The sequence below is a fragment of the Solea solea genome, chromosome 6, assembly GCF_958295425.1.
Source record: "Solea solea chromosome 6, fSolSol10.1, whole genome shotgun sequence".
Lineage (NCBI taxonomy): Eukaryota > Metazoa > Chordata > Actinopteri > Pleuronectiformes > Soleidae > Solea > Solea solea.
In genome coordinates this window covers 27,513,608-27,537,864 of record NC_081139.1, presented here as the reverse complement: position 1 = coordinate 27,537,864, position 24,257 = coordinate 27,513,608, and the positions used below count along the sequence as shown (strand labels likewise).

The window sequence follows — 24,257 nt, the reverse complement described above, 5'->3', positions numbered from 1 at the left end:
AACTGCCGCCACCCACAAGGACTACCGCCCAGTCACACTCACACCCATCATCACCAAGTGCCTGGAATGGCTGGTCCTAACCCACATCAAGACCCGCCTACCTCCCTCCCTCGACCCTCACCAGTTCGCCTACAGAGCAAACAGGTCGACAGAGGATGCAATAGCCATCACACTCCACACCGCACTGAGCCACCTGGAACACCGGGAGAGCTACGTCAGGATGCTCTTCATTGACTTCAGCTCAGCCTTTAACACAATCATCCCGACATCCTGGTCAGCAAACTGTCTGACCTGGGACTCCCCCCACCCACCTGCTCTTGGATCAAGGAGTCTCTCACCAACCGACCTCAGACGGTCAACCTGGGTCACCACCTTTCCTCCACCCGGACACTGAGCACAGGCTCCCCACAAGGGTGTGTGCTGAGTCCACTGCTCTACACCCTCTACACCACTGACTGCAGACCCACCCACTCCAGTAACACCATCATCAAGTTCGCAGACGACACGACGGTGGTGGGACTGATCACGGGGGGGGGGGAGTCTGCCTACAGGGACGAGGTCCAGAAACTGTCTGAGTGGTGCTCAGTAAACAACCTGTCTCTGAACACCACGAAGACAAAATAAAGCATCCTGGACTTCAGGAAACACAGGTCAGATCCACTTCCCCTCTACATACACGAGGACTGCGTAGAGAGAACCCACACCTTCACCTTCCTGGGCACTGTGATCTCTGCAAACCTTTCCAGCAGAGCTGAGGCAATCACAGAAGACAGTTCCCACCCCGCACATCACCTCTTCTTTACCCTCTGGCAGATGCTACAGGTCCATCAAAACTAGAACAAACAGACTCAGAAACATCTTTTACCCACAAGCCATCACTACACTGAACACAAACAAACACTGACACACACACTGACACACACACACACACACACTCACACTGACTGGCACACACACACACCACCCAAGGACAATGTGCATATATTGTAACAAACACTGTACATACTATCTATTTATCTATTTTATATCCCTTTTGCACTGAACACCTTCTTTTTTACGTACTTTGACACTCGGTTGCTGCTATAATTTCGTTGTACATGTGCAATGACAATAAAAGGATTCTGATTCTGATTCTGATTCAGTTTGGTTCAGTACGCTAATATTTTTTTTGTGTTTCCATGTGGAATAGAGCTAAAATAACCAGCCCCAACTGTTCCCATCTTTGGCATCCTTCTCTTGGGGTACTACCAGAGTAAAATGGTGCGGTGCAGGTTTCTTTTCAATGTCCGCAGTCACTTCTCATTAAAGGTTTATGTCTTATTGAGACAAAAGATCTGCTGGATGTCCTCCTATGTCTGATGTTGTCATCGCACAGGTAGCTCTCAGCCCATGCCCCACCGGCCAAGTAAAGGTACTGCTAGCCTGACCCAGGACTTTACCATTTCACACTGAACCGTAACCATGATGGAAACACAGCATTAGTAAGTCCCCTTTTACACCAAAGTCATTGCTTACATGTCAAACCGGTCCAAGACAGTCATGCTAATAGACAGGATACACAGGTCCATGTGTCGCGATGCTGAGTCCGGTACTGCATTAGTCACTCAAACATTTCCTTTTCTTAGCCTGGGAATAAGCCTTCTGCATGTGTTTGAGGCGAGGGCCTTGCTTTACGGGGCTGTTACCTTGCACCATCACTTTCTACAGCATCCCAGGCGGGCAAACCAACCAGATCAAGCTTTTCTTTCATTTGTTATTCACACATCTGTCCAACTGTTACTACGATGTTTCCCATAGTTTGCAGTAAAGTCTGGACCTTTTTAAGGCCTAAAATTCAGATTTTATTTCAGGACCTGTGGAGCTTGTGTTTGTCCTCTGCTTTACAAACACAAGAAAACAAATTATGTTTTATGTTATGCTCACATGTGCACACACACACACACAGCAGCTGTGGTGGTTAGATCATCCGTTTTTACAGCAGGCTGGTACCATGTCCTGCGTCAGTAGGTGTTAGTGGTAACATTAGCCAGGGGGGTGAAGGAAGGAAGAGCCAGGGAGTGAAGGAGAGAGTAAAAGAGAAACAGAAAGAGAGAGTGAGGTGGAGTGTTAGCATAACCTCAGGCTTAAACGTGTCATTTCTACTGTTGTTTTAGCCCCACCATTTAAACACCAGGGAAATCAGGCTGTCTTAGCAGGAGAGCCGCTCTGTCATCACACACACACACACACACACACACACACACACACACACACACACACACTGCTTTATATTTCCATGTCAGCTCATCCATCCTGTTATGTCCTCATACACCAGTTTTTTTTGTTTTTAAAGATTATTTTTCTTCCCTTTGTTTCGTTCCAAGTGTTTTTTATCATTTTATAATCACAATTACTGGTTGTATAGATTGGGTCATTGTTACTGTATAATTAAGTACATGTACCTATTATTTTTTGACTCAGAATCACAGCACATTGCCTTGCATATCCTCTTCTCTATTGGCACAACTGTCTTTTAAAGACACATGGAAGTGGCTCGTTTTGCGATGTATCCGTCACAATTCTACCAATATCTCCACCCATTGTCAACCGCTTATCCGAGATGGGGTCGTGGGAGTAGCAGGTCTAGCAGAGAGCCCCAGACGTGCCTTTGCTCTGACCTGGGCATCCCCAGGTGCTCCCAGGCCAGTAAGGAGATATTTATCCACCAAGTCTTGGTCTGCCCCGAGGTCTCCTCCCAGTTGAACATACCTGGTGCCATCTTTACCAGGTGCCTGAACATCTCAACTGGCTCCTTTCAACACAAAGGACCAGCGACTCTACTCCACTGTACCCACGATATCATTCTTTCGGTCATGACCCATCGCTCAGGTGAGGGTAGTGATGAAGATCGACCCGTAGATCGAGAGCTTTGCCTTTTGGCTCCGCTCCCTTGCATTTGTAATCCGAACAATGTTGAAGCCTGTCAATTGTTTCACGTATGTGAATGAACAAACACATCCAACACTTGAGGTGGCTGGTTTTGTCTGGGCTGTTGTAGAAAATAGCAGCCTAAAGTATATATGAAAGGCTTATTCCAAGGCTACCAAAAGCAGTCCCTGCATCTCGGGCTTCAACTGACTCAGCATCACAGTGCATTGGCCTTGCATATCCTCTTCTCTACAGGCACAACTGTCTTTTAGTCATGTGGAAGCGGCTCATTTGGTGACATATCTGTCACATTTCGACCCAAATCTCCATCCATATCAACCAGGGGTAGTAGCATCCCTTTTCCTGGCTACATCATCCAGCTCTGACTTAGGCTAGTGAGGAGATAATAATTTATCCACCTGGTCTTAGTCTGCCCAGAGGTCCCCTCCCACTTGGACATTCCAGGAAATACCTTGGTGGCATCTTTACCAGGTGCCAGAACCACCTCAACTGGCTCCATTCAACATAAAGGAGAGGCAGCTCTACACCAAGTCCTTCCCAGATGACTGAGCTTGTAAGGGAGACCCCCAGCCGCCTTCTGAGAAAACCTGTTTTGGTCACTTGTCCCCCGCAATATATGTCATATTTCTACCCAAATCTCTTGCATACTTTTAAAACATCCAAACATCAAAGTTGTCACTGGACACACACACACGGTAACGATAGGTAACGATATCTCTTGCATTTGTCGGCACTGCACACACCGGTCCATTCTAGCACTGCTTGGTTCTTCTCAACTCGGTTTGGCTTCAGTCACATGGTTTTCCGTTACTTCATAGTGCCTCCTCATTGGGGTACTATGGGGTTGTCATAGCACGGCTGCGTGAAACTGTCGTGATGGGGTTTTCTACGTGACACAAACGAGTGACGAGTTGTTTTGGGTGTTTTAACTGAATCATTAGAATCAGTGGATTAAAACGATTTGTTCACAGAACCGTTCACTACATGCTGCATGACCGGAACACGGACTGAAATACGACTGAACGGGTCGTGATGTCGCTAAATATATCGTTGTGTCTGTTAAATATTGACATTTTAGAAGTTTGCTTTATTAAATGTTGCAGATGAACGCATGTTTTCAGGAAGTCTGTTTAGCTTTGATCTACAGTTGGACATTGTTGGCTTTGATTCTTGTGTCATCGCGCTCATGACTCTTCAGTGACGACACTCTGACCAGTCAGTGGCCGGCAGTCTGTTGACGTCACACTTTAGTATCAGCTCAGCTCCCTTGGAACCTCATCAAAAAATACAAGCCAAAAAAAAACGTGCCGAGCTGAGTCGTGCTAGAACTGCATCATGGAAAAGTGCTGTTAGAAAGTCATCTGCCAGGTTTGAAGCTTGTCAACAACTGTTGGACAGATTAACAGACAGGCAGAGGGATTCATTCACATATTTACAAACGGAAGGGACTCTCAGGATACTCAGGTATTGTGTATAAGTCAGTCAGTCAGTGTTTGTAAGTTGGATGTGGGCGGTGCCCTCATGGACTGCTGACGTAAAGCCACAGTGGGTTTTATTTGGCGTCTGTTACGACTTGGTTTGAAGGTGATTAATTCAAATTTCTGGAAAGTTTCTCTGGAAGGTGATGTTTTATTGTGGTTTTAAACGTGTTGCATCATGGTTTGGCAGCAGTGATCCTGGACTTCTGTGCTGCTGCTGCTGCTGCTGCTGCTGCTTGTTGCTCACAGTTGTGTAGCAGGTGATGCTGTGGGAACAAACTGTGAAGATACAGGGACAGAGTTTGGTTTAAGATTCCTCCAGCGTTTCACCACAGTCACAGCTCATGATCCCTCCCACGCTAAACACTGGGGGTGGAATGGCTCAGTGGTTAAGACCGGTACCCTGTGTGTGAAAGACATCATGGTCGCAATGGTCGCAAGTTTGACTCCACCCCTGGCTGATTGTACTCAATTCCATTGTAAGTCGCGTCTGTTAAATGACATGTAAAAAAAAAAAAAAAATGTGAACACCGCAGAGAGAATAAAGTTGCAGTAATACATGTATACTAACAAACAGATGTTATTTCAGTGACGCCAAATACTTTCACAATTCTATTTTCCACAGTGATGATTATCTTTATTGTACACAAACGTGGGAATTAAAGTGGTTCAAAAAGACAAACAATACAGAAAATGAAATAACATATCACACGCACACCCACTGAGGAGGAGTTATTATCAAACTAGTACAAACTAATTTGTTTATAAAAAAAATACCAAAAAGAAAAGCGGACAAACATGAAATGGAAAAAAGACTATAGTTACATACAGGTTGTGTGTGTTCTTGTATTTGTTGACTCTTTAGGACATTTTTCTGTTATAAACACTGACCTTTTCAGGACCAGGAGTCCTCTTGGAGACCAAATCGGGTCCTAATGAGGCAGAACGTCAAGTAGGACCAAGATTTTAATTGTGGTTAGGTTAGGGTTAGACATTAACTGGTTATGGTTAAGATGGAGTGTCTTAAAATGGACGGAAATATGATAATGTGTGTGTGTGTGTTCTCGTATGGGTGTCTTTATTTTTCAGACATTTTGTCTGGTCCTCACCTTCTGTCACTCTTTGGTTTAAGGGAGTTAGGTTAAGTTAAGGGTTAAGGTAAGGAGTAGAGAATGCATTATGTCAATGAGAGAATGTGTGTGTGTGTGTGTGTGTAAATATACATTCTTGTCTTGTTTTCTTTGCACTTTTTCTCTCCTGTGGGTTGAAATTGTTCAAATTGAATTCCCTCCACACACACACACACACACACACACAGTATTGTGAGCAGTGGCAGCCATTATTTACGTCTGCTTTCTTAGCGAGGTTTCTCACAGGAACAGGAGCCGAGCAGGAATCCAACACTTCCTCTGAGCCCCCGCCGTTTATCACTCTTCATTAAAACACACACACACGCGCGCACACACACACACACACAGGTGATCAGATGTAGAATAATTGAGAACATACAGGTCGACGGTGTGGACAACGACAGAGTTCATGACATTTTTTGGGTCTGTTTTTACGAGAATTTTTTTTCGGTTCTGTTTTTACAAGACTTTTCTTCGGGTCTGTTTTTCTGAGATTTTTTTTGGGTCCGATTTTCTGAGATTTTTTATGGGTCTGTTTTTACGAGATTTTTTTTCAGGTCAGTTTTTCCGAGACTTTTTTTCGGGTTTATTTTTTAAGAGATTTTTTTCGGGTGTTTTTACCAGAATTTTTTTCCCAGGTCTGTTTTTCTGAGATTTTTTCAGGTCTGTTTTTACAAGACTTTTTTTCGGGTCAGTTTTTACAAGACTTTTCTTCGGGTCTGTTTTTCTGAGATTTTTTTTGGGTCTGATTTTCTGAGATTTTTTAGGGTCTGTTTTTACGAGATTTTTTTTGGGTCTGAATTTACCAGATTTTTTTCGGGTCTGTTTTTACGAGACTTTTTTTCGGGTTTATTTTTAAGAGATTTTTTTCGGGTCTGTTTTTACAAGATTTTTTTCGGGTCTGTTTTTACGAGGTTGTGTGTGTGTGTGTGTGTGTTACTGACTACAGGGAGTTCAGTACCATACTGGCTGGTGAGGAAGTAGCTGTGGTGAGACCTGACGTGTCCGTCTCATAACTCACCTCACACACGCACACACACACAGAATGTGTGTTTCTTTGTTTTATTTATCATCAGTGACTGATTCTGTGTAACACCGGCCAAATATAAGACATAAATTCATTATAACACAAAAACAGGAACCATGACTTCATATCTGCACCATTCATTCATCCATTCATCTGTGTGTGATGTGTGATGTTCTATTATGTGCAACATATGAGGACTCAGGGAGTCAGGTTACATTTATGTGAATAATGTGTGTGTGTGTGTAAGTAAGAGGCATTTGCACCGGACAGTGTTACACACATTAATAAACAAAAACAAACAACATTTTCCTAAAAAGTGGATTACGTTTGTCCTTTTTAAAGAGAAAAACTAATGTAGTGAATAGCTTACACTTGGTTTCATTTAATCATTTCAGTAAATGAGTAAAAGTAAAATAAACATAATTAAATTAGTTAAATTAAGTCAAGAAGAGAATATGTACATAGTTATAAACAAATATTTTTCAGTTTAAAAAAAGTATTTATTGATGTATTTATTTTTATATTATATCTATATAAATACAGTACGGGGGGGAAAAAAACACACTTTCTCCACATGCGGAACGTTTCTTCGCTGCTGCCTGTTATCTGGCGGGACAGGACTGAGTGCCGGACAGATTCCGCTGACATTGCTGAGGGGGAGGAGGTGGAGGAGCACCGCTGTTACCTAAGCCGAACATTTATTGCGAAGTGTCGGGGCCGCAGAGCGGAGGCAGCCTGCTCCTCGTCTCTGAGTTCCGGACCAGCGCGGAGTCATGTACCGGCGGCCGCTGCTGTCCGCCGCCGCCGTCAGGAGGCTCGTCAGCGGGGCCGCGTACCCGCGACAGGTACCGGCTAACGTTAGCTTAGGTGCTAATTTGGGTATAACTTGTGTTGTGTGGCGTGAGTTTAGGCGGAGATGAGTTTATGTCACTGAGGTAAATCTGAGTGAAACACCGAAATCACAAATTAAGACATTTAAACTTAGTGATGGAGGCGGCAGTGGATCAACAACTCCTGTGTGCTGTGGTGTTAAAATCACTGATTTTCTCTATGGACTTTGGTGTGGGAGAGTGAGTGAGTGAGTGAGTGAGTTTACAAACTTCACTTCCCTGTTGGAATGAAAGTCTTTGTGCGTTTAAGTCGACAATATCTTTAAGAACATGTTTCACGTCTTTATCTCCCTGTTAGACAGAATTGTTTTATTGACAGAAAGTGCTGACTTCATGCTGCCAGGCTCCTGTCATCACTGGAAACATGGCAGGAAAAACACATTTAGGCCCCTAAATCTAATAAAACCCACACCTGGATAAATCTACAAATCTTAAGAACGTGCTCCCTGAATTTTATTACTGCCAGGATGTCTGTAAGACTGGAAGTATTCATCATTCCAAATCAAAACAAGCACTTTTACGTGCTCCTGGTACTGAACAGTTTTTTTCCCCACTTTTTCGTCTCTAGATTAGATGCTCATTGTCCCCCAGGTCATTTGAGTTTGACACACCTGCCCTAAATCTACAGAATCTTACGAATGTGTTCACTGACCTTTCTTACTGTCAGGATGAATATAAGACTGGATACAGATGTTTATAAACCACTCACCAAAGTCCATAAAGAAATCGGTTTCATTTTCCAACTCGGAAACTGTTGCTGTGTTCCATTTACATCGAAACACAAAGGTCGGAGCTGGGAGTGACATCAATTCTGAGTTCACAGGGGAGAACACTGGCCGATAACGACCTCTGCGTGGTATTTGGTCGTGCATCAACAGCGTAGCTACATTCAGTGTGTTTACATGCACATTAGAAGTCAGATTTTAGTCGGACTAAGACAATAATTCTGTCTTCTTAATGTCACCTAAACGCTTTAGTCTGGCTGATATCAAGCTAGTCTTAGTCGGACTAACATATCTGTTTAATATGATTCATAGTCCGATTACTCGCTGCATGTATACGCTTAGTCGGACTGGCTGACAACACGGCGACCATAAGAGCCTTGGTCCGTCTAACTTGTATCCCAGCGTGTAGACCAGGTAGGGAGTGTGCAGTGTGCCCGTCTCACTGCTCACTCTTTGTTTTCCTGTGGTGTCAAGGTCAACAGCCCTTTTGTTCTTGTGTCTGTGGAGACACGAGTGACCGTAGTCGTAACTTTTTACTTTTTCTTGCCAGAAAGTCAAGGAGGTCCAGGGCGTTATTCCCGGTTCTCTGAAACATGAGTGACTGATTATTTTTTCGTGATTTGTATCAGGGAATTTAAAGGGGACATATTATGCAAAATCAACTTTTTAATCATTTTAATACTTATATTTGGGACTCTGGAGGCCCTACCAGTCGCCAAAGTGTTGAAAAAGAATACTCAGTCCTTTTTTCGTGGTCCCCCTTAGTGTAAGTATAGGCGATAAAACACGCAATGTTGAATTCCCTGCGCATTATGACGACAGCATGCCCATTTCACCGCGAATGTTACCGCCCCACCAGTAAGTTTACTTGGAGAGCTCCACCTTAGCTCCACCTTGTCCCTATAAAATGCGAGAGTGCAGGCGAGGGAGGAAGAGCGGTATTATGTCAACGCAGAGGGACAAGTGTGCTCTTGGTGGCTGCACAGTGGAGCACAGTGTTTTACACAAACTTCCAGCCTCAGAGGATTTTATATATGTGCTAATGTGCCGGATAAAGTCAGCAAACGTGTGTTCATGTGTTCGCACCACTTCGCATCAGACTGCGGCCAGCGGTCGCCGTATTTAGTCAGTGACCGTATTTCACCGCTAACAAACACACACAAAAGGTCAAATAGAGCTCATAACTGACCATTCTGACACGTCCTAATTAAAAATATTTGTTCAGTACGTCCTCCATGACCGGAGAACAGACTCAGTCTGATACAGTCACATACAGCGGCAGTTTATGCAGCTGTCCCTAAGTGGTTTTAACTGATTTACAGTTCAGCAGTGTTCGGCTTGATCCTTGTGTCAGACGTCTCTTCCTGTGACGGCACTCTCGCTGTTTTCCGCGCACGCTGCCATGTTGATATTGTCAGAGAACTAGTGGAGGGAGGGGGAGAGGAATGGAGTGGAGGGAACAGGAGCTGAGCTAGAAATCAGAAACCCCCTGGAAGAAGTGGGTGTGTGTTTGCCTGTGTCTCATTTGCATATAAAGGGACCAGGCACAAAAACGAGCGTTCTGAAAGGGGCGGGTTTAGCAAGGTTATTGAACTGCTATGGTGCTTCATCCTTATGGTATTTTGACCAAAGCATGTCACAGACATGTTCATTAGGACACCAGGGAACTATTTTAACTTGGGGAAATGGGGTATAATATGTCTCCTTTAAAGTGCTGTCTCCTGATTGGTTTGTAATCTCACACTCATCTGCTTTTTTCTCCCTCCTCTCTTAATCTCCATCCAGCTGATCCATCGTGACGTCTGTCTGACCAGAGCTTTATTCGCCTGCCAGCAGGCCAGATTCTCATCACAGCGTTTACCTCCATGTCGATCGTACCACATCAGCACACAGGTAACGTGACATCATCGTCACAGAGAAACCCACTTCACTAACTGGGCAGTTTTCAACATAAAAGCAGCGATGAAGCTTGATGGAGTGCTATAAAAGCTGACTTTTGTTATATTAAAGTGATAGTTAAGATTTTTAGAAGTGTGGTTGTTTGAGGTATTGACATAAAGACTTCTGTCATCACTGGTAACCGGGCAGGAAAAACAGATTTAAGGCCTGAAATCAGACGCATCACACTGGCGTCAAACATGCGGCCCACTACTTGATATCATGTTAAACACAGTGTGTGGCTGAGGCACAGCTGCCAGTGAGGTAGAATATAATATAATATAATATAATATAGTATAATTTAATATATAGGGCTGTAACAATATGCAATATGAAACCGAAATCGCAACACATAAGGCAGAATCGAATGAGTCATGTGACGCCTGCCTGCAAAAGTTGAGCTAGTTGAAGAAGAACGTGAGGAAACATGGCAACCAACCCAGAAATAGCGGATCCTCCCTCTTCATTTAAGTCAGCAGTATGGCAACATTTCGGCTACATGGTGGAGATAAAGGACGGCAATTGTGTAGTCGACAAGACCCACACAATTTGCCGTAAGTGCTTTAGGTGACAACAGATAACGGCAGAAACATTGCCAATGCTGTCGAAGCGGCCAGATTTTCACCGCATATACGATGCTTTGCTGACACTGTTAATCTGGCTGCGCAGAGAGCGATGGGCGTTCACCAGATGTCCCGACTCCTCGGCAAAGTGAGGAAAGTTGTCACGTTTTTCCACCGCAGCACAACAGATGCAGCTGTGTTGAAGGAGAAACAGGTGATGCTACAGCTGCCCTTACACAAGCTGGTCACTGCAGGTGACATTGTCACAGCACAGAGAGCAGGCCTCTTCTGAAGAAGAATTTTCAACTCCCTTAAATCAACTCCACAACGAGTTTGGTTTCCTTAAGAGAAAGAAGTTGTTTATTTGTTTAATGTTTACTTACTTGATTTGTGGTTTGCAGCACAGGCAGTAAGCCTCAGTTACCTCAGTGTGAAACAGTAGCCATTTAATTTACTTTGTAAATGTAAGAGAACTTGATTGAAGAAGAATTTTCAACATGCTCGAATCATCTCCACAGTGGAGTTTAGTTCTGTTTGTTTTTCAACAGTATTTTGTTACAAAGAAAACAGAAGTGTTATAGCTTTGGCTATTTATGGCTATTTATATTGTTAATAATTTGCATAGTTAATCTTGTTCTTTGGTATTCAGTTTATAAAGGTTTTTCAAACGTTATTTAATAAAAAGTTTATTAAAAAAAATTTTTTTTCTTTTAATATCTGTTGAAGGGGAACTGAGGTCACAGCTGTAATGAAACTGTCAGCGTAGAATAGGTCACTATATGAACAGCTGCTCTCACCCAGTAAAGGCCATGTTCCCCAGCTGTGTGAGCCAGTACAGTCCTGTATATACACAGAGAATATTAAGTCTGCTTTTCACTCACTCAGTCTTTTGTTATTTCACTCTCTTTTACATAAACACTTCATCTTTCATCTTCTTGACCTTTGACTTAAAATGGAGGGTTTTATTTAGCTTGTGGTCAAATCAATATTTCTGTAAGGCTCGGCAATACGTCTTAATAATAGTATGTGGTGATGCACGATATGAAATACTTCAACCGATACCAATAATTTCCTTCTTCTCATGGTCAATAACGATAAAGTACTGTTTATGATCTGTGTTACACGCTCTTAAAACACAGCTCACATAATGGCTGTTTTATTTATTTTTGTGTGTTGGAAACAATGAAATTGACTATAAATGTAGTAAAGTTCTGCTATTCTATTAGTTTCTCTTTTAATTGAATCATACAATAGATATAGGTAGAGAGTGACACGCTCTCAGTGAAAATTACCTTCTGTTACCTGTCTATTAAAGGTTTCTGATTCTAAACGACCTGTTCTGTGTTTGTCTGCAGTTCCGTAATGTGAAGGATTCTTCTCAGCACACTGAGGAAGAGGTCGGGGCCTTCACGAAGCTCATCGAGGCCATGGGCTTCACAGGACCACTCAAGTACAACAAATGGGTGAGTAATAATAATTATAACTAGGGCTGCACACAGTCATGAGAGGGCTGTGACCTCACTTTAGAATCCGGTAGGGTGCAAATCGGCAAAGTGGACGCCAAAATTCCAAATGGCCGACTTTTTTGTTCGCCTTGGTCTATAACATCTATCCACCAAGTTTGGGGAAATTCGGTGGAACTCAACATATGCCAAAGTCAAAGAGCATTTCCTGTTTCGTGGCGATTGGTCGAGGGGTTGCCGTGGCCTCACCGTTTTGAATCCGCAAACCCTTTCGACAACATTTCACCTTTGATGTGTCAAGTACAATTTGGCGCATTTTTTTATGACCATACAACAAACGTGCTTGGACGATTTTGCTCATTTACGTAGTGTAAAGTAGTAGTAGTCGGCAAAGTGGACGCCAAAATTCCAAATGGCCGACTTCCTGTTGAGTTGAGGCCACAGTTACAGTCGACTTTTTCGTTCATCTTGGTTTACAACATCTTTCCACCAAGTCTCGGGAAATTCGATTGGTTTTCACCTTCGGGGGCACTACACCACAAATTCGTGCTAGGAGCCATTTCCTGTTTAACAGCTCAGCATCCTTAGCACGTGTGTGGCTCTCATTCATTCGCTCATTGCTCTGGTTTGGACATTGTGACATTAGCCTACTTGTTGTTGACCTTTTTGTACTGTCTGTTTAACATTGCTTAACATTTAAATCATCGGATTAAAATCATCCTCCACGTCTGAATTGCAATGTTTTTCCCCACCCCTACTCTTCAGTATATATGTAATGTGAACCGTGGAAATGTTGGCGTACAAATGATAAACTGGTTGATAACTAACTTCACAGTGTCCGTGAAACATGTTTTAACAGATTTTTTTTGTTTTTTGTTGCTTTCACAGAAAATCAAGATCGCCGGTTTGCGCATGTACACGTGCTGTGTGGAGAGAATCAACTACAACGACTTCTTTGAGAGTAAGTGGAGCAGCAGACGTGGACTTCCGTTTGTTCACAACTCAGTTAAAACGTTTGCCTCTGGCAGGACAGGCTAAACAACAAAAACACAAAATAACAGGCATCGCCATGTGGTCGAATTTCACGTCGCTAAGTTTCAGAAGACAAACTCAAAAGGACAAAAACACATCCAACATGAAGCAACACTGAATTTACTGTAAACTGTCTAAAACTAAAACATATCAGATGACTAAAACGTGATGACCAAAGCTAAATGGTTTGTTTCTCTTATAACTAAATCCACAAACTGTGAACTGAGCGGGCTAAAATCTCATTATTATCATTAATACTAGCTACCAAAAAGTCGATAGATACCGGTGAACGCCCTGGAGGTGACATAGATGTCATTTTTTTTTTTTAAAGAGCATGCACGCCTCTCATGCGCGCTTTATAAAGCATGTGCCCTTATAGTGGCAACAACCATCATTTAAGCTAGTGTAACTCCGAAAGTATCTAAGCATGTATTTTCCTAAATATTATATCACAACTTGTGACAACACAATTGTTAAGGTCCTTAGGGTAATGGCTGTTGATGTTTAGTGTTGATTTTATTTACTTGTGCTAAATTGTCATTTTAGGGGTGTTTATTGATCAGGCTGTTGACCTAATATGCTACCGGCAGCGTTCACTTGTTGTCATAGCAACTGTAAACATCCTGTGTTAGCGGAAATGGGCAACTTAGTAAAGCGTGCAACCTATATCGTGCGTGCGACTTATTATCTCGTGCGTGCAACTTATTATCTTGTGCGTGCAACTTATTATCTTGTGTGGGCAACTTAGTAAAGCGTGCGACTCATTATCTCTTTTTGCGTGCGACTTATTATCTTGTGCATGCGACTTAGTAAAGCGTGCAACTTATTATCTCGTGCGTGCGACTTAGTAAAGCGTGCAACTTATGATTTTGTGCGTGCGACTTAGTAAAGTCTGCGACTTATCTCGTGCGTGCGACTTAGTAAAGCGCGCGACTCATTATCTCGTGTGTGCGACTTATCTTGTGCGTGCGACTTCGTAAAGTGTGCGACTTATTATCTCGTGTGTGCGACTTAGTAAAGCGTGCGACTTATTATCTCGTGTGTGCGACTTATTATCTCGTGTGTGCGACTTAGTAAAGCATTCGACTTAGTAAAGCGTGAGACTTATTATCTTGTGCGTGCGACTTAGTAAAGTGTGCAAGTCATTATCTTGCATGTGCGACTTAGTAAATTGTGAGACTTATTATCTTGCATGTGCGACTTAGTAAAGTGTGAGACTTATCTCTTGCGTGCGACTTAGTAAAGGGTGAGACTTATTATCTCGTGCGTGCGACTTAGTAAAGGGTGAGACTTATTATCTTGTGCGTGCGACATAGTAAAGTGTGCAACTCATTATCTTGTGCGTGCGACTTAGTAAAGCATGCAACTTAATATCTTGCATGTGCGACTTAGTAAATTGTGAGACTTATTATCTTGCGTGTGCGACTTAGTAAAGCGTGAGACTTATTATCTTGCATGTGCGACTTAGTAAAGTGTGAGACTTATCTCTTGCGTGCGACTTAGTAAAGGGTGAGACTTATTATCTCGTGCGACTTAGTAAAGGGTAAGACTTATTAGTTGTGCGTGCGACTTAGTAAAGGGTGAGACTTATTATCTTGCATGTGCGACTTAGTAAAGTGTGAGACTTATCTCGTGCGTGCGACTTAGTAAAGTGTGAGACTTATTATCTTGCGTGTGCGACTTAGTAAAGCGTGAGACTTATTATCTTCCATGTGCAACTTAGTAAAGTGTGAGACTTATTATCTCGTGTGTGCGACTTAGTAAAGCGTGATACTTATTATCTCGTGTGTGCGACTTAGTAAAGCGTGAGACTTATTATCTCGTGTGTGCGACTTAGTAAAGCGTGAGACTTATTATCTCGCGTGCGGACTTAGTAAAGCGTGCGCGTGTGACTTATAAACTCATATTTCCGTCCATGTCAGCTCCAGGGCTCCGTAGACCATAATGAAAACGTCATGTCAAGATTATTCCAAGTTGTTGCAGGAATTGTAAAAACCTGCTTTAAACTCTTTACAAAAAAAATAAATGCCTCTAAAGAAAACATCACACTTTTCACGCTACATTGTCGGTAGAGAAACAAACTGGGACTGAAGTCACGACTAATGAGGGCAAACCAGCGAGTCACTGCGGGGAACAGAGGTGAGAGTGGTGTAAGACGACAGGTGTGAGTGTGGTGAGGTGATGATCATGAAAGTGTAGATGCGTGGATGTAGTCAAAGAAAAAAGACTGGAAAACACACACACACCATTAAGGCGTTGGTTTTTGTCCTGGTCCAAGTGGAGTTAACGAGTGTCCAGGGACACTGTCACCACCCGGCTGACAAATTTATTTGACGCTTTACTACCTGGCACTCACACTCACACACACAAAGATATTACACACACACACACACACACACACACTTGGATTGTGTTGAATTATGCTGCGTTTCAAAACTGCCGCTACATCTTCTACATTTCTCCTCCTCCTCCTTCGTCCTACTACTCCTCTTCCTCCTCTTGTGCATGTGTCCTTCAAGCAGTTCCAGTTTAATTAGGAACAAACATGGGAATGAGAAGAAAAATTCACATTAAAACAAATTTAACAGCACTTTTCAGACACAAATCCTTCTACACCAATCTCAGCTGGTGAAAGGCGGAGTCACACTCTGGCCAGATCGTCCTCAGTTAAACGTTCGCCGCCCAATCAGCTGACTGTCGGGACCGTACCATTTTACTCTTGTCCCCCAAGGAAAGGGTGCCAAGAATGGAACGGTCTTTCCACATGTCAGCTTTTAATCCTCTCACGCACACACGCACACACACACACACACACACACACACACACACACACACACACACACACACACACACACACACACTCACACACACACCGTGTGACGTTGAACTTGTTTATTGGACGTGATGATGCATACGTCGGGCGGCTGCACGCTCAGTGTTCAGTTGATCAGTCATAAAAGTTTGTTGTATTTTATTTTCTCCTTGTTTAGCTTTACCACACGTTCCCATCAGAACTCTATATTTACTGTTACCAGGATTTGAACCTTGAACAGTTTCAAACATGTATGATTTCCCTTTTTTAAGACTGCTCAGTGTGGAACACTGCACCGTACAGTCATTACACATGTGAATGTTTTGTGTTTTCAGAATGCGCCCTCCCCGACACGCTCAACTCCTGGTTCTTGATCGCACATTTGCATGTTTGGTGAGTTTCACACATCAATAAACGCACACACACACACACACGCACACACACACACTCACTCACTGTCCAGACTCCTGGATGAAAAAGTGCTGGTGCTGGGGGGAACAACCCCAGTACCCACCGTCTCCTCACCTGTGACGTTTTCGGTTTGCTAGGATGTGTCTGGTGCGGATGCGTCAGGAAGGCAGAGCGGGGAAGTACATGTGTCGCTACATCGTACACTCGATGTGGGAGGACGTGGAGCAGAGGATCAAAATCATGGGGGTGAGTTTTCCTCACAGCGGACACACCTGGTGTCTCTACAAGCTGAACATCATGTGACACCAGTCGTCTCCTGGGTCACAAACTAGTACAAGAGTCACATACATGTAGCCAGGTTACGCACGTGTGACAAAGTCATGTACACAAGTCATACGCCTGTAACGACACCACGTAACTGCGTCATGTAATAGTACAGTTACACACAAGGCGTGCGCTAGTATTTAAATCATGTACACGTACATGAATGCCAGTAGCCTAGTCCCGTACGCTAGTATTTAAATCACGTACAATTTCCAAAGTTAACGTCACGTTCCCAGGTCGTGTTCACGAACTTTAGTCACGCACACCAGTGCCCAAGTCACAAGTTCCCACTTATGTGCACATGCCCATGTCACTTACACCTGAGTCCCGCTAACAGCATCTAGCATTGAGAAAAGGACAGATGTTAATGAAATGTTGAACAACCAGTTGCACATGGATGAGGTCTGTGTTCTTGTATTATTATTAATAATAATATTAATAATAATACTACTAAAAATAATAGTAGTAGTAAGATGTTTCTACATGGTGTAAAACATCTTGTTAGCTGCTGCCAAGTTTTCTCCTGAGCTTCACAAACAATAACAACAAATCCTCAAGAAAGTGGCTGTGTGCCTGAAAACAGCTGAATGTCCTTCTGTTGAATAAATATTCATTATTTCGGGAACATGATGCAACAGCGCGTTAAGTTTTATTCGTGCCGTTGCATGCTACGTGGGCCGCGGGCTTTGTTTACTTAGCTTTGACATCAGCATAATTGCGGCAGCAGAAGTGGAGCGGCGAGCGTAGCCAGCTCCCCGGAGAGTCGGCCTGGCTGCGGCCGCCGCGTCCACAGAGTCGTTCCTCTATTCTCTGTCAGTGGAGCAGCTCCAGGAAGTGTCGCTCATTGACAGCACCGACTTAAATCTTGGCGTTTGGGCCAAACTTCTCGACGCTGGCTTTGTGCTGGAGCTCAAGAGTTCACACGGGTTCAATGTACTTTTGTGTTGGACTTTTTAAAATCTGATAGACCAGAAAAAAATTAATTAACGTCTGTTTACATCAACGCACATGCTCCGTTTGTGTGGTTGTTTTTCCAGAGCTGCTCCTCTGAATTTTTACTTCTCACTCGTCAAACGCTGCGTTTCCATCCAAAATACCAGGAGCTTCCTGCACTGCTCTCAAAGCAAACACAAGCAAAGTATGTTTCATTCATTCATTCATTCATTCATTCATTCATTCACTCACTCACTCACTCACAACTCTAGATCAGTCGTACCTTAAAGAGATACTTTTTAGAGTAAAAGTCCAAGTATGTATATATTATATTTTATAATAAGACTTAAGTAAAAGTCTTAGTTTGTGACCTTTACTTAACTTAAGTACTTAAAATGTACTTAAGTTTTAGAAGAAAAAGTGAGGAGTTAGGATTGAGCCACGGTGGCTCAGCGGTACAGTCAGTCAGTCTTCATGTTGAGCAAAGACACTTAAGCCCATGTTGCAGTGTGTGAATGAGTTATGAAAGCTGTGTGAATGGGTGAAAACTGTAGTGTAAAGCAGCTCATCATCAAGACTAGAAAAGCTCTTTGTAAATACAGACCATAATACCAACTCTTCTTCCTCTGATTTTATTTGGTAGTAACGGGGAACAGAGAGCGTTTGAGGAAATGTCGTAAAATATTAATAATTAAAGTACAGATATGTGAATTTTGTGACTGATTGGTCACATGTTTGATTAGGTTAGGGGTCGGCTATTATTTTTGATGGTTAAGGGTTAGAGAGTGACTTATGTCTGAGTGTCCTCAGTGAGAACTGTGTGTGTGTGTGTGTGTTGTAGGAACCACAGTTCACCAGGTTTCATGTCGTCTCGTGTATTTAAGCTCATTTTGCCTCGTGTGACAGAAACGGGTCAGAGATGAGAAATTACACTCCAGTTTGTGAGGTCACACTCGGTGTGTGCGTGTGTGTGTGTGTTGGGCGGAGCTCGGGGGGGAAGGTGTGTGTGTTGTGTTTTCACAGCTGCACATGTGACCTGTGGTCAGCGTGTGTGTGTAAACTTGCTTTTATGAGCTGGTGAATTCATACTGAGTTTGACCCAACCCAGAATGCGAGTGTGAAGCTCTCTTCTTAATTCACCCTCTCATGAGCATCATGATATTCAGCCCGCATGGATTTATTTAGACTTTATGGCTGTAGTAGAATTGTCAAAAAAAAAAAAAAAGTTAAATGAGTGAGTTCTTCTGCCCGCCAGGAATCACGGGTTTTAGAAGCTGCCGGTGAACCTCGTCTGTGATTGGATCACAATCATTTTTAATGGATTATTTTTAATTTTATGACATGAACTAAAAACACACACACACTCAGAGGGATTGGACTGTTAATGTAGATTAATACAAACAAAAACACTGTAGGTAAACACGGAGCCGTTTCTGCGGAGGTGTCGAGTAACTTATATTTCCATAATTCAAATTAAAAAAAATTCTGATTTAAAGTCTCAAATCTGACTTAAAATCTCAGAAGTCTGACTTAAATCTCCGGACTCTAATCTCAAAATTCCAATTTTGAACAACAGAAGTCTGACTTAAATCTCGGGAATCTCATTTAAATTTAAGGATTCATAATTTAATCTCAGGATTCTGAATTTTAACCTAGGAAATTCTGACTTACTGACTACTGATCTCACTAGTGTTCTTATTTTAATCTTGAAATTCTGTCTCAGAATCAGAATTCCTCGATATTCTGACTTTAATCTCCAAATTCCAACTTGAAGTCTCAGGATTCTGGCTTTAGTCCCAAAATTCCGATGTCGCTCCGATGACTGTCGGTTAAATAAAGGAAGTCACGGCATTACGGCAATTGGCCTCCTCTGGTTGGCAGTGGAGAACAGACGCCGCACCAATCCGGGACCTCCGAGCTTCCAGGCAGGGAACGAATCGGAGACGGGCACTCGCACATGGTTGCATCCTGGGGACAACACACAACTGCAAACCCAAAACGACAGAGGCCGTAACACTGACTTTAGTCCCAAAATTCTTCTGCATTATGTCTTTAATTTCAGAATTCCTCAGTATTCTGACTTGAATCTCAAAATGCCAATTTAAAGTTTTAATTCTGAATTTTAATCCTGGAAATTCTGACTATAATCTTTTTCTTTTATTATGTCTATTTTATTTATTTATTTATTTATTTGTTTATTTTTTGAATCCACCATTGTATAATCCAGTCAAATCCACATAGAGCTCGGGAAACATTTAACCAGTGTCGCTGGTGAACTCCAATTTTCTTGTATATTCAATTAGGAAATGGTCACATATATACATATACAGGACATATATTTATGTATTTTATATATATATATATATATATATATATATATATATATATATATATATATATATATATATACATACATACATACATACATACATACATACATACATAAATATATGTCTGCGTGTTTTAGTGAAACATGGAGTTAATTTTCATCACTGCTGTTTGTGTGTGTTTCTCTCTGTTGCTGTAGATCAGTGCTGTCCATAGAAAGGAAGCCTTGAAATCCATGACTGAGACTTTCTATGGTGCCATGTTTGGATATGATGAGGTCACACACATTATTAATTCTCTATTATTAGCTCCTTTGAGCAAGTGTTTCAGTTACAGACTCATGATGTTGTCTCTGTGTGTGTGTGTGTGTGTGTGTGTGTGTGTGTAGGGAGTCCTGTGTGATGACACAGTTCTGGCTTCCGCTCTGTGGAGGAACCTGTTCAGTCATCAGTGTGAAGACCCTCGACAGCTGGAGCTCATGGTGGAGTACGTCCGCAAACAGGTGTGTGTGTGTGACGTTGTTTGTAGAAAACTTTATTGCAACTGTCAAAAAATCTTGACATTTTCTGCTTTTTGTGTGTTTTTTTTTAAGTATTTGTAGAGCAGGAAGTAGTCAATTAGAATCCTGAGGATGTGGATAACGGCCACGTGTGAATATTTGTCAAATGTCAAAAGTCTGATTTAAAATCTCACAATTCTTGTGTCCTGATATAATTCCTACAATACTGATTTTAATCTCAAAATTCCGACTTTGAATCTCAGAATTCCTCAGTGTACTGACTTTAATCTCAGAAGTCTGACTTTAATCTCAAAATTACAACTTTGAATCTCAAAATTACGACTTAAAATCTTGGAAAGCTGACCTAAAGTCTTAAACCCCGACTTAAACCTCAAAATTTCAACTTTTAAATCTCAGAATTCCTCTCTGTTCTGAATCTTAGAATTTTGACTTTGTGTCTCTTTGTCCCTGTGTCACTGTCCCCCTGTGTCTCTTTGTCTCTGTGTGCAGATGCAGTTCATTGACGCTCTGGACGGTGAGGACCTGCTGCTGACTGGGGAGGTGAAGTGGCGCCCTCTGGTGGAAGAGAACGCACAGAGCATCCTGAAGGCAGTCAAACCCACATACAACGACACAGGACTGTGAGACAAAGACACACACGTGTGACGCGGTCGCCTATTTTTCTTCTTTCTCTCCTCCTCCTCTTTCTTCTGTGGGCGGAGCTTCTTCTTGTTTTTCCACGAGTGTAAACTGGACACAGACATTTTCATGATCGCCTTCCATCGTCAGTTTTCAGAGCCTGTGTTAATATTTTCCTCCTCTGTCTTTATTGTATTTATGACTTTATTCCACAAACCTGAAAAAAACATGAGAAACGCGTCAGATCTTTAGAGTTTGTCCAAAGATTCCACTCCTCCCACTTCTCTCGTTCTTCGCCAGGAACTCAAACCCGAACAGGAAGTTTAAAAGTCACCAACACGCTGTTCTGTTGTTGTTTTTAAAAAGTTAATAAAGTGTTAAAAAAAATCTGTTTTGTGATTTATTTATTTTTTTAGTACCTGCTCTGACGATGTTCCGAAAACAAAGGTTAAGTGTTTTCCAAGACTAAAGTCAAAATCCTGGGATCTTAAATCGGAATTTTGAGATTAAAATCAGAATTCTGACATTTTAAGTAAGAATTCTGAGACTAAAATCAAATGAATCCTGAGATTAAATTCTGTGTCCTGAAATCCAAGTCAGATATAAGAGTCTTTAAATCAGAACTTGGAGATTAAAGTCGGAACACTGAGGAATTCTGAGATATCAGAATTTCCAAGATTTAAATCAGGCTTCTGAATTTTTAAATCGGAATTTTACTGATTTTAATCCAAACATTTCGACTTTGAATTCATTGAACTCATTTAAGGGATAGTACGCTGATTTCGCTGACTAATACACTCCTTGTTAGGATTAGGATTATGCCCTTATTTTATTTAAATGCTGAGACTCACAACTCTTCTCATCCCTGCTGAGGCTCCGAGTTTTTCTGCACATGACCTGCAGAGGGCGCCACAGTCCACTGTAAAACACACAGAGTTCAGTAGCAGCTGCTAACTAGGGTTGTGTTTGAGTGTAGATGATCAGAAATGAAACTTTTATTTTGAAAACTGCAGTGATGTGTTATAGTGTAGACAGACTAAAAGGAAGGCTTTTATTTTGGAAACTGTTGGGTTGCTTATTTAGTGTGGATGGACAGAAAATAAGGCTTTTATTTTGAAAACTGTGGGGTTGCGCTTTAGTGTGGATGACCAGAAATGGAAGCTTTTATTGTGAAAACTGCTGAATGAACTGAAATATAAACTTTTATTTTGCGTTATGCTAAGCTAAACTGCTGGCTACATAGCTCCATGCTAACTGCACAGAGTGTGAGTGTCATTTGTGGTGCGTTAGTATCCGCCCACCTCAGTCTCCGCCCACCTCTTTGACACACAGATGTGCATTGATTCAGAGATGGCGCTAATGTTTGCAGCTCAAACCACAGAATGTGAGACTGGACTGTTGTCAAGAGACGCTTTGTCCTCGTCCATCAAAGGACGGACTGACATGAAAGGTTGAAATTTAAATAAACCTCCCAAAGGATCCCTCCATTTAACCCGAGTTTGTGGTTAGAGGACATGTGTCCTCAGCTGAGACATGAGTGAGGTCAGAGTTTAAGTGGGAAAGCCGGTTATTCACATCCTGTTCCACACAATCACCCAGGTTTCTGTCCATGTAAAGTTTGGATGAACAAGAATTGAGACTTATTTTTGAAAACTGCAGGTTTGTGTTTTAATGTGGACAAACCCAAACATAGATTTTATTCTGAAATCTACAGAGTTGTATATTAGTGTGGACAAACACAAACGTAGAGTTTTATTTTGAAAACTGCAGGTTTAGTGTGGACAAACACAGATGTAGAGTTTTACTTTGAAAACTGCAGGTTTGTGTTTTAGTGTGGACAAACACAAACGTAGAGTTTTATTTTGAAAACTGCAGGTTTGTGTTTTAGTGTGGACAAACACAAACAGAGTTTTATTTTGGAAAAATGCAGGTTTAGTGTGGACAAACACAGATGTAAAGTTTTATTTTGAAAACTGCAGGTTTGTGTTTTAGTGTGGACAAACACAAACGTAGAGTTTAAATTTGAAAACTGCAGGTTTGTGTTTTAGTGTGGACAAACACAAACGTAGAGTTTTACTTTGAAAACTGCAGGTTTGTCTTTTAGTGAGGACAAACACAAACGTAGAGTTTAATTTTGAAAACTGCAGGTTTGTGTTTTAGTGTGGACAAACACAAACGTAGAGTTTTACTTTGAAAACTGCAGGTTTGTCTTTTAGTGAGGACAAACACAAACGTAGAGTTTTATTTTGAAAACTGCAGGTTTGTCTTTTAGTGTGGACAAACACAAACGTAGAGTTTTAACTTGTTGCTGCGACTTTTCATTGACAAAGAATTTTCTGTCGCTAACAAACCAAACACTTCCTGTTTTCACCTGAAGGGTCAAATGATGTGAGTTCTCATCACTTTCATGATGTTTTACAAATGTTTCCCCTTTTTTTTCCAGTGGAAACATTAAAAAAAAAAACTTCACTTCCTGTTTGGATCAAAGTTGCTCGACTTGTGTAACAAACTCAGGACGACACCTGTGTGTGTGTGTGTGTGTGTGTGTGTGTGTGTGTGTGTGTGTGTTCAGGGGTGGGGGTCAGTGGTGACAGGTTTAACCTGATCTGTCAGTTTGCAAAAGAAGATGTTACTCTACTGTGCATGCGACACAACTCGCACTCACACACACACACTCACACCTTCTCGTGTTTACTCTCATTCACTTCTTATTGATCGTGTATAAAGCTAGCGCTTGTGGCCGTTAGCTTTCGGCTCTGCATAAACACTGGACACAGGCAGGAAGGGACGGTGACTCAGCGTTTCTCTAAAGTGTCAGTCATGCCTATGATGCTGCAGAAACGGCTGAGTCACTAATTTCATCGCCGAAAGTCAAAGAAAAGACGGCGACACCACAAAATAGACAGGTGTGTGTGACGAGCAGAGCCAGGAATTGAACCCACAACCTCCCAGTTGAAAGACAACTGGCCGTACCACTGATCCACCACGGCTCAATCCTGACTCTTCCCTTCTTCAGAAAATGACTTTAACTGAAGTCATTTTATAAAAAAGTGACTTTCACTTCCACGAAAGTAATTTTCTTGTACTTGAAGAGCCGCTCAGTGAACATTCCTTTGTGAACCCACTGGCATTCTGTG

The 24,257-nt window shown here is 42.1% G+C and overlaps 1 protein-coding gene across 2 annotated transcripts; it reads left to right on the top strand.

Annotated features, from left to right (window-relative positions):
- The first annotated feature begins 4,207 nt into the window (after window positions 1-4,207).
- Window positions 4,208-21,507, top strand: LOC131460810 (ubiquinol-cytochrome-c reductase complex assembly factor 1). 2 transcript variants are annotated; one of them, XM_058631609.1, is made up of 9 exons: window positions 4,208-4,392; window positions 9,964-10,071; window positions 12,035-12,142; window positions 13,031-13,103; window positions 16,322-16,379; window positions 16,535-16,643; window positions 20,182-20,259; window positions 20,371-20,484; window positions 20,992-21,507. In XM_058631609.1, the coding sequence occupies exons 3-9, from the start codon at window positions 12,107-12,109 to the stop codon at window positions 21,124-21,126; spliced, it is 603 nt and encodes a 200-aa protein (XP_058487592.1). In that variant the 5' UTR covers window positions 4,208-4,392; window positions 9,964-10,071; window positions 12,035-12,106; the 3' UTR covers window positions 21,127-21,507. The 2 variants fall into 2 exon arrangements, with proteins under 2 accessions (XP_058487592.1, XP_058487591.1); XM_058631608.1 differs by lacking the exon at window positions 4,208-4,392 and adding an exon at window positions 7,185-7,408.
- The last annotated feature ends 2,750 nt before the right edge of the window (window positions 21,508-24,257 follow it).